The sequence below is a fragment of the Juglans microcarpa x Juglans regia genome, chromosome 2S (genome assembly GCF_004785595.1).
Source record: "Juglans microcarpa x Juglans regia isolate MS1-56 chromosome 2S, Jm3101_v1.0, whole genome shotgun sequence".
Taxonomy (NCBI): Eukaryota; Viridiplantae; Streptophyta; class Magnoliopsida; order Fagales; family Juglandaceae; genus Juglans; species Juglans microcarpa x Juglans regia.
Genome location: NC_054597.1, coordinates 31,528,103 through 31,538,502, shown reverse-complemented (window position 1 = coordinate 31,538,502; position 10,400 = coordinate 31,528,103). Strand labels below are relative to the sequence as shown.

General features: G+C 37.6%; 3 protein-coding genes across 3 annotated transcripts; 1 reads left to right on the top strand and 2 right to left on the bottom strand.

Annotated features, from left to right (window-relative positions):
- Positions 1-321: 321 nt before the first annotated feature.
- Positions 322-5,443, top strand: LOC121253118. Its single transcript, XM_041153041.1, has 3 exons — positions 322-1,025; positions 3,261-3,445; positions 4,811-5,443. The coding sequence occupies exons 1-3, from the start codon at positions 488-490 to the stop codon at positions 5,330-5,332; spliced, it is 1,245 nt and encodes a 414-aa protein (XP_041008975.1). The 5' UTR covers positions 322-487; the 3' UTR covers positions 5,333-5,443.
- A 919-nt stretch (positions 5,444-6,362) lies between these two features.
- LOC121253117 (receptor-like protein 6) lies at positions 6,363-8,525 on the bottom strand. Its single transcript, XM_041153040.1, has 2 exons — positions 8,087-8,525; positions 6,363-7,654 (listed from the first exon to the last, which is right to left on the bottom strand). Exons 1-2 carry the CDS (start codon positions 8,163-8,165, stop codon positions 6,378-6,380), a joined length of 1,356 nt encoding a protein of 451 aa, XP_041008974.1. The 5' UTR covers positions 8,166-8,525; the 3' UTR covers positions 6,363-6,377.
- On the bottom strand, positions 8,525-9,562 carry LOC121253570 (receptor-like protein 7). Its single transcript, XM_041153570.1, has one exon. It carries the CDS (start codon positions 9,560-9,562, stop codon positions 8,525-8,527), a length of 1,038 nt encoding a protein of 345 aa, XP_041009504.1.
- Positions 9,563-10,400: the final 838 nt, after the last annotated feature.

Sequence of the window (10,400 nt, the reverse complement as noted above, 5' to 3'; positions counted from 1 at the left end):
TGAGAGATTAATGATAAATAATTAATAATTCTTTAAGAAAATAGGATGAGTAATAAAATAATAAATAGCATTACAAGAAAAGTGACGTGGCAATATCACATCCTTACGTCCAACTCCACCGCAGCGATCTCAATCGGAGAAAAGCCTCCCAACTCCGATAAAGCCAAGCAGAAGCTAAACCAAAAAGGGAAAGAGAGTCAGACGAATGAAGGGGAAATAATAATAATAAATAATTAATAATTAAAAATAATAATTAGCACTGATTCTTTCGCTTTACATTTCGGATAGAAAGGTATTTATAATATAATTAATTATTATATTTAACAGAAAATCGAAAAAAAAAAAAAAAAAATCTAAGGAGCTTGATCAATACAAGTCCTGCCGCCTCTCATCCTCTGATTTCTCTCTCGAATTCATCAAACCCCATCCCTCCCAATCCACATGTTCTCTCTCAAGTTTCCAGTTTTACGATAACGGAGCGATTGCAATGTCTTGGCTGTTGAAATCGTTCCAATTAGACGGCCCAGACTCATCCGATTCCCACCACTCGTCGTCTCCGGACCACAGCCCCTCTACCACTCCACGTGGTGTCAAAGACGACCTTTCCGTTCTCGGCCAAACCCTTGGCAGTCGATTTCGCGGCGTTGCCGAGTTCCTGGCACCACCACCTTCTCCTCTGACAACTGCCATTCCTGCCGCTGGTGATTCTTCCGATCCTTCGTCGTCATCGCAGTCGCACGCGCTCATCGGGATCCGGAACGATCTCGTCGAAATCGGTGGGAGCTTTCGGAGCGGCCTCTCGCTTCTGTCCAGTAACAAAGCGGTGAGTGAGATCTCGAGGCTCGCTTCGAACTTGTTGCAGCTCGAGGAAAACGAAGTCAAGGATGATGAAGCTTCGGAAGAGAACGAAGAAGATCGTATTGATGATGGTGTACCTGGGGTAACCGATGAAGTCCTTGATTTTGTGAGCGAGATTTCGACGCGCCCCGAGCTATGGACCGACTTTCCTTTACCACTCGATAACGGTAAGGCATATTTTTGCTTTCTATTCATTTTTATTCTAATGTTGTAAACGTTTTAATTATTGTTTTTCCTTTTCAGTTTGATCGGAATTGTTAATCCTTCCTTGTATGCTTTCAATTTTCCAGTTTTGATTCTGATTATTAATATATTGTCAGTAATTCAAGTAAACTTCCGATCTAAAAAAAAAAAAAAAAAAAAAAAAAAACCGATAAAAGGAGTACTTCAAGTAAACTAGTCAAGTCCAAGCTAGGATTAAGATGTTAAGGTCCGCGCTGCATTAATAGTTCTTTTCAGAAATTTCAGATTTGGGTTGGGAAGGGGTACACGTATCAGATTTTGGCATGATATATGGTGTGGGGATGTTGCTTTGAAGAATGCTTCCCTTCTCTTTTTAGGATTGAATTGGATAAGGATGCCTCTGTTGCTGATTATATGGACATTTCTACTGGTTTTCTTGAGTGGTCCGTGGGGTTTATTAGAGCTGTTCAGGATTGCAAGGTGGGGGACATCACTGAATTTTACAGCGTGTTATATGCACTGAATTTAGAGGCTGGAGGGGAGGATAGGTTGATTTGGATTCATTCAGGGAATAAGAATTTTTTGGTCAGCTCCTTTTATAAGTTTAGGTCGATTCTTTCTTCAACCTTGGAAGAGCATTTGGAGAAGCAAAGTACCTCTCAAGGTTGCTTTCTTTGGTTGGCTGGCTTCCCATGGGAAAACTCTGACTATCGACAAGCTGAGAAAGCATGGTATTATTATAATGGATTGGTGTTTTATGTGTAAAAGAAATGGAGAATCGGTGGATGACCTTCTTCTTCACTGTGATGTGGTTAAGGCTTTATGGGATGAAATTTTTACTAGGCTTGATACCACATGGGTAATGCCTAGGAGGGTGACAGATTTATTGTCATGTTGGACAGGAATTTGGGGCAACCGTCAAATTGCGCTTGTTTGGAAGATGGTGCCTTTATATCTAATGTGGTGTACTTGGAATGAAAGGAATGTTTGTTGTTTTGATGATAGGGAACGTTCAATGGGAGGGTTTAGAGATTGAATGGGATTAGCTTTAATGAATTTTATGCTGTTTTTCACAGCGCTTAGCTTGTAATTAGGTTTTTATCTTGTATGGTTCTTGTGTACTTGGACATTGCCTAATTATGTGGATTAATAAATTCTTCTTACTTGTAAAAAAAAAAAATAAAAAAAAAGAAGACTTTTTTTAGGAGCAACCATAAGGGTACATCCTAATGTTCAATTGATGGGTTTGATGAGATTTCTGCTTAGACATACTTATAAAAAAAAAAAGATTTCTGCTTAGACATCCTGATTTGATTCCCCTGATTTCCTTAGATTACCAGATACATAGGTTGTGCATCTTGGGTTTACTCCCAAGGTTGGTCCTGAATTAGGGAAATCCTGAACTCTTAAGTTCTAACTCCAACTCGGGAAGGCCCCCATGCTGGCTCCACTTTGCCTCCAGAAGTTGGATGAAAATACAAAATTTAAGTCAAATACTGAAACAAGTTCCAAACGATTTCTGAATGGCTTACCATTCTTGGTGATGGTAGAGAACCATGAACTAGGTTTTTGTAGTAGCTAAAGTTTTTTTTGATTGGCACCGGGTGTCCAGGAACAACGTCTTGACTAATCCCGGGGGTGCACAGGCTCTCAGCAAGGAGTTTCTCGCAAGTGCATCTTGGGTAATTTAAAAAGAAAATCCCCCAGTCTGATGGCCCCTAGAGATTGTTTGCACGCAAGGGGATTTGAACCTTAAGACCTAGGGGTAGCATACCACCAAGCCCAAGGCCTTTACCACTTGAGCCAACTCCTAGGGGTTCTGTAGTAGCAAAATGAATCTGAAAAAAGTTGTACGATTAGTGGGCTATGGAACCTATTAACAAGATGAAACATTCTCCTCTTCATGGATATTGGCTAGAGGGTCACCAGTCTGCTCAGCTATGCCTAACCATGCTTGTTACAGCCCTATTGAGGCAGCAAGGTCTAACAATTGAAAACTTGCTAACTGCTGTTGGAAAATGTGTCAATGAAAGCAGAATATTATGCATTAATAGGTCATTGGAGGATCTGTAGCATATTGCATATGAATCCTTAAATTTCATGGATCTCTTATGTGATGGGAGCACTACCACAACTACTGGTTTTTCTGGTGATATATGATGGAACAAACCAATGGAGATTCATGGTAAACATAATCTGTTTTGCTTATTTTGTTGCAGATTTCAACATGTCTGATGCTCAGAGAGAACATGCTTCTACCGTTGAAAGGTTGGCCCAGAATCTGGCATCTCTTAGAGCTAAACTTCAGACATGTATGACTGAACAACAATTTTGGATGGTTTATTTCATATTATTGCTGCCAAGATTGAGTGAACATGATTTTGAGCTTCTGTCAACATCTAAGGCAAGCTTTTTGTTCTCTTATATTGTCTGTTGCTCCTTTTCAATTGTGTTTGCATGCATTAATTTAATATGGGCAAAACAATAGGTAGATTGACCAAATAATCATCTAGCACTTCCCTCTCTGGGTCTGGAAATGACCTCATGGACTGTTTATCCGACCTTTCAGCTCAACGCCATGCCACTTAGTTGCAGTTATTTCTGCTTTTTACCATGACGTTTTCTTAATATATTGTCCTGCACCATGCTAAACCAAATATGCCAGCAAAGAAATTAGTTGTTCTTCTTCCAAAGAGAAGGTAATACGTTTTAGGTTCTCAAGTATGACTGGCATCTTCTCTGGGGTTGGATTATATGCATCTTGATTCTTCTATATGATTGTGAATATGTCTTATGCATGTATTAGCTTTAGCTACTAATGATGCTAATACTCCTGTAGGGTGCAGTGCCTGTTGTGACTGTCATACCACTGAAAATATTGGCCCACGGTGTGCATGACTTGTTATGAGCCATTATCATGCAACCTAGTGCTGTTATATTCGTTTTTAGTTCTACTCTTTCTCTCCGTGTCTCTAAATTCTAAATCCCCTTTGCTTTCCCTTGCGGGGTTGCCTTCATTGCATTTATTCCAAATATATAGCATCCTGTCACTAATCCAAAATCGTAAGTTGTGGAAATCAATAATCCCAAAGTGTAAAATGTGGAAAGCCTTGGTATGCTCAACTGAACGTGGGAAACCAGAGTAGGCTAATTTTTAATGAAAAGATGCAGCTATGTTACTACGGGGATTGTTTATGTGCCATTATGCTCGACAATTATATGTTTGAGATTCTAGTAAACTCTATACATTTTAGTAGAGATCTGCTATACTTTTGTCTTATTTAGACATCAAAAGGCTCCATAGCCACCTTTTCCTGTTTATATGTTATAATTCTTTTTCCTTTGAACTGGCCTTCAAACTTTTCATCCTTCATATTTCTGTATTACTCTGAAGGAGATAAGTTGCTACTTTTAAAGCTACTATTACCCAATATTTGGCTTCCATTTTAGCCCCCTTTTTGTTGTTTAAAAACAGTTCGCACTTGCAAGAAATTAAAGAAAAACTTCACTTTCAAAATGTTTCACTTTTGTATTGTCCAGAAACACTGGTCTATGGGCATCCCTTGTAAAGTGATGGTATTATATTCCACACAAGATTTTTGAAAACTACTGAAGAATGTTTATTTACTTTTCATCTGTGAAGTAAAAATAAAATAAAAATAATGTATTCATTTCCCATTTACATTTTTAGGAATGCAACTTTCGGTTTTCATAGTTTTCACGTTTTTAAATGAATGCATCTTTCTTAAAATGCGTTTCTTCTTTGTAGATTGTAGAGGTGAGAGATGTACTTTTGCAAAAGCTACAAAAGAATGCACAGATGGAGAATGACAAGACAAAGACTCTTGATGTGTCTCAAGATGGCAGCAAGCTGGTCAGTGAGCCACAAGGTGAGAATATGCCATCCGAGGAGAAGGTTTCAACTGAGATCATAAGTGCAGTAGTAGAAATGAATGCTGAACAGAATACTGAAAAGTGGTTGGAAGCAGAACATATTGATACAGGCACTTCGGTTTGTGCCCAGAAAAAGCTTGTACAAGAGGAGGACATTTCATTCAGTGATCTAGAGGATGATGATAATGATCTCTCTAATAGACTATCAGGCCTTAACTCAGCTGAGGAAACCAAGGTTTCTTCACCCGGTGGATGCAATGACTGGGTTCAACTGAAGGGAAGTCCCGAGTCTCAGGTTGGTGGTGGCCGGCAAAAGGCAGACAAATCAAATTCTCGAGATAAAGATTCAGAAGGTGAGGAGTCAAATGACTGGCTTACTGTCGATGATTTCGATTAGAGAGTTTGTTTTATTCCTTATTTATTGTAAAGTTTATAATTTTCTTTTTCTTTGGGGGTCTGTACTTCTGAATTTCAATCAATATCGTAAAGTTCTTTGTTAAGTTGGTAATCGGTTCTTCATTTATAAAACCATTTATTGTTAAATGAGCATATTTAGATTCTTTAAACTTTGTGCCGTTGGGCTTACTCTATACTTCATTAATTTGAACGAGTGAACGAGTTATTGAGAGTACAGAAATTAAACACTGATGTTGTCAAGTTCTACATGTTTCCCGATTTCTTTTGCATGTTGCATCTTTGTTAGTTTGCATGTGCATGGAATTGCGAAATTAACAAAAAGGAAGAAATTTGTTAAAATGATTTGATTTTTAGTTATGGCCGGAAGGTGGGGTGGGCATCTTGCATGCTGGCTCATTCGACGGGTAGAGGTAGGGTGAGGGGTTAAAACGCCACACCACCCAGTCGTGGATGTGACGTGTGGGAGGGTGCTAGCCGCCCATTTAGCAACCCTAGTGCTGAAACGTGTGGAAAGAACATGATGTAGCAGCATGCATGGCCTTGTTTATAGTTCTTATCTCATAATACACTTTAAATATGACATTTGCTACTTGCAAGTTTGACATGTGAATACTATATTATTTGTTGTGGGACTTGTTATAGTTATAAAAAAAAAAAAAGCTTAAATACCAATACTTTTTCATCATTATGAGACATTCTTTGATGATATATTGGATGTGCAAAAAACCATGCTTGAAAATAGGTTTTCATGAAATGATAAACATCAGTTATGAAATTAATTTTATAAATGAATTAAGGTCTCTCTCGCTCTCTCTCTCTCATACACACACACAAAACTATCACATCCAGAATTGTATTTCGATTATCATTATAACAATTAACATCAACTTATTCTATTTTGCCACCATTGATGGGTGGATACAATTACAATTCTTGAAGCCAGCATACATATATAGATATATATATATATATATATGTATATAGATTTTTATAAATATATTAATTATTCATTCTCGAGTTTGTTGCTATTTCTTAATTCTAAAGGTATTTACAAACCAATCTTGCTTCTTTGTGATCACCCATTGTCCAATAACAAATCCTATTACAAATCCACACACGTACCCCATCGCTACTACTTTCCACCCAAATTCAAATGGAGATACTAAACCTTGATTTCCTTCAAACGTTAACGTTGGAGGTATAGGTAGTGAATCTCCACATGCTTTTGACAATGGCCTTCCACACAATCCTGGGTTACCATCGAAAGAATTGTTTGGAAATCTCTCAAATTGACTTCCATGTGGTATGGAACCTGTGAGACAATTGTTGAACACTTCAAAAATCTCCAAGAAAGTGAGTTGGGCGAGTTGTGGGGGTATTTCTCCAAATAACTTATTTTGAGAAAGATCCAATGATTCTAGATCCGTCAAGTTTGCCAACGATGATGGGATATGACCTGAGAGAACATTGTTGGAGAAATTGAGAATGTGTAATCCTTTTAGGTTTCCCACTACTTCTGGAATTTCTCCTTCAAATCTGTTGCATGATAAATCAATGACTATGAGTTCATCTTGGATCCTCTCATACTCCAACTCTATACCCTTGGTTGTTAGTGTAATTGAGTAAAGGATGCCTGAATTGTAATCCATCATGTATTGCAACTTTTTTGCACCAAATAATTTCATGGCGTTCCACCTTTGGAAGCATTCTGCGGGCAAATCTCCAGAGAAATTGTTGTGGGAGAGATCGATGATATGCAAGTTGGAGAATGTGCAGTTGGTTTGGATATTTCTTATTGCACCGTAAAATCCATTAGAGCGAAGAATGAAAATCTTCAGCTCGGGAAGGGTTCCTAACCATAAGGGAAAGGTATCATGGATGTTATTGTAACCAACATCAAGATACTCTAACTCCTTACAATTGGCCAATGATCTTGGGAGCCGACCTTGTAATTGGTTGTGATTCAAGTTGATAATCCTTAAGCTGCACCCTTTTGCCCATGCATCGGGGATGGTTCCACCGATGTTATTGCTTTGTAGTTCAAGTGCTGTCAAAGACTGGCTTGAGTTGCATAAACATGGGTGCAACTTGCCGCTCAAATTGTTATAGGACAAATCAAGCACATAAAGTGAACTCAGATTGCAAAACAACGATGAAATTTCTCCTGTAAATGCATTTTTCTTGACTCGATAAAGTTGGACATATGGTGGTGGAATAGGGAGAGATCCTTGCAGGCTGTTATTCTCAAGGTCCAACGTTTGTAGATTAGGCCAGGGAAGAACATCTCGAGAATTTTCAAAACCTGTGAAAAAGTTGTTAGAAAGATATAAATCTTGAATAAATAGTGGAATTTGAGAAATCGGGAATGATCCTTGCAGCATGTTATTTTGGAGGTCCAAGCTTTGTAGATTAGGCTAAGGAAGAACATCTCGAGAATTTTTAAAGCTCATGAGAAAGTTGTTAGAAAGATATAAATATCGAATAGATGATGCAACTAGATGAATTGGGAACAATCCATGCAGGTTGTTATTCTCAAGGTCCAGTGTTCGTAGATTTGGCAAGAGAAGAACATCTTGAAAATTTTCTAAGCCCATGAGAAAGTTGTTAGAAAGATATAAATCTCGAATAGATGGAGCAACTAGAGGAATGGGGAATGATCCTTGCAGCTTGTTATTTTGGAGGTCCAGTGCTTGTAGATTTGGCAAGTGAAGAACATCTCGAAAATTTTCAAAACCCGTGAGAAAGTTGTTAGAAAGATATAAATATTGAATAGATGGTGGAATTTGAGAAATTGGGAGAGACCCTTGCAACATGTTATTGTCAAGGTATAAAACTAGTAGATTTGGCAAGTGAAAAACATCTTGAGAATTTTCAAAGCCCGTGAGAAAGTTGTTAGAAAGATATAAATCTTGAAAAGATGGAGCAACTAGAGGAATCGAGAACGATCCTTATAGCCTGTTATTTTGGAGGCTCAGTGTTTGTAGATTTGGAAAGTGAAGAACATCTTGAGAATTTTCAAAACCCGTGATAAAGTTGTTAGAAAGAAATAAATATTGAAGGTTTTCTTTACTTGCATTAAACATCCATTTGGGTAATATACCTTGAATATTGTTTTCTGATATATCTAGTTGCACAAGTTTGTTCTGGTTTCGTAGGAAATTCGGGAACTCTGTTAAGTTAGAGAATATAAATATTGTAAACATGGAAAAGTGTGATTAGAACTGGCTTTGGTGAGGCATGACGAATCATCGAACGAGTTCCCTGAGAGGTCTAGATCAGTGAGTTGGGTAAGGTTCCAGAGAGAATTTGGGATCGATCTAGAGAAATTGCAATAAGCAATATCTAAGATCTCTAAGGAATTCAGGTTTCCAATTGAAGTCAGTAGTTTACCATAGAAACTTGTTTCAGAAAGAGATAAAACTTGAAGGATAGTGCTGGAATGAAATTCGGGCAACTGACCAGTGAGATCTTCATTGGTTCCTATCGAAAGGTCCCGTAGTTGTGGTAGCTGAAATATTCTAGTTGGAAACTTCCCGTACAATCCACAACCTTCTAGCTTTAGAGTCTTCAAAGAAGAAGAATTTGCCAAGCTTTCAGGTACTATGGACGATATCATGACTCCACTAAGAACAATCTCTTCGAGGCGGGTTAGGTTTTGGACTAACCTTGTGAGATTTCCAATAATTAAATTAGAATTGGAAGATAAATCGAGAGACGACAACTTGGAGAGGTATGAAACTTCGGAGGGGACTTCTTCTGCAATATAAGAGTGGCTGAGATTAAGATATGTTAGCCATGAAAGATTGCCAATTGTAGATGAGATTTTAGAGTAATTGAAGTCATTTAAAGCAAGATTAAGGCTCTGAAGATGAGAAAGGCGGAAGAGGCTGTTGTTGGAGTTGATAGAACCATAGAGACAGCTGTCACTAAGGTCAAGGCCAATAACGTGACCTGTGTGGGGGTTGCACTCAACCCCTTCCCATGAGCAGCAATCTGATCTACCATGCTCTGCTTCTACACTCCATGATGTAGCCTTGGGATGGCAAGACCAAAAAGTATCTTTGTGTATGATAAAGCTATCCTTGAATTGCATAAGAGCTAAGCTCTCATCTTGATGACAAAATGGTTGTGGAGAAGACAAAGATGCCGTGAGTAAAAGAAGGAACAACACTAAGAGATCAGAGAAGAGAAAGCGCAAACATGTAGGCATGGTTTGGGACTAATAATGTTTTAGAGCAATGAGATAGTGAGAGAAGAAGAAGCGGAGGGCTCTTTATTTATATAGTAAGTAGTGCTCAAGCAAGCAATGATGCAAGTGGAGTGGATAGGAAACTTTATAATTAATTTGTTGTGGAAAAGAATGGAAACTTACGACTGATGCCAAGGAACAGAGACTGATATCATTTTAATTTTTTGTAGTGTGTTCCTCATTGGTCGTCATTTTGTTTTCCCAACAATTTATTACTGACTTCTTGGTTTGCAAAGAAGTTGACAATTTACTAAACTAGTTAGTTTGTAAACCACGTAAAAATTTTGACAAATAATGATAATATATTCCTTTTTTTTCTTTTTTTTTTTTAAATTTTTTTTAAAAGATTTATTTTTTTATTCATATTAAATTTCTTTTGTGTTTTTAAAACAATCTTTAGATTTTGCAAGCCATTTTTAATGTTTGGGCTGACATGGAGGTAAATATAGTACCATATATAATTATCCATTCTCTCAATTAAGATGATTACCGCATTAAGTCAATTTTTAAATCTTTTTTCCCACAAGGAATAATTTATAAGCAGAGAAAATACAAGGACCCATACATGAACACTTTTTTTACGAGATCATGGGAGACTTTCAATAAACTAACAAAGAGATTACAATGTCTGTTCCAAGACCTGAGATTTATAAACGAGAAAATTATCAATGTAAAATATGCCGAGAAGAAGACGAAAAGACTTGGAAATTACTTGATAGCTTGTTGTGGAAAAGAAAGGAAAGAAACATACAAGTACTCACGACAAGGAACAAACTTTGATATGATCAGTCAAAGACGT

Excerpts from the sequence above, each read along its gene's own strand:
- LOC121253118 (XM_041153041.1), top strand. The coding sequence starts at position 488 with ATGTCTTGGCTGTTGAAATCGTTCCAATTAGACGGCCCAGACTCATCC. Across the intron at positions 1,026-3,260 it reads TCCTTTACCACTCGATAACG|ATTTCAACATGTCTGATGCT; the intron begins GTAAGGCATATT and ends ATTTTGTTGCAG. Across the intron at positions 3,446-4,810 it reads AGCTTCTGTCAACATCTAAG|ATTGTAGAGGTGAGAGATGT; the intron begins GCAAGCTTTTTG and ends TCTTCTTTGTAG.
- LOC121253117 (XM_041153040.1), bottom strand. The coding sequence starts at position 8,165 with ATGTTGCAAGGGTCTCTCCCAATTTCTCAAATTCCACCATCTATTCAA. Across the intron at positions 7,655-8,086 it reads TTCTAACAACTTTCTCACGG|GTTTTGAAAATTCTCGAGAT; the intron begins GTTTTGAAAATT and ends ACTTTTTCACAG.
- LOC121253570 (XM_041153570.1), bottom strand. The coding sequence starts at position 9,562 with ATGCCTACATGTTTGCGCTTTCTCTTCTCTGATCTCTTAGTGTTGTTC.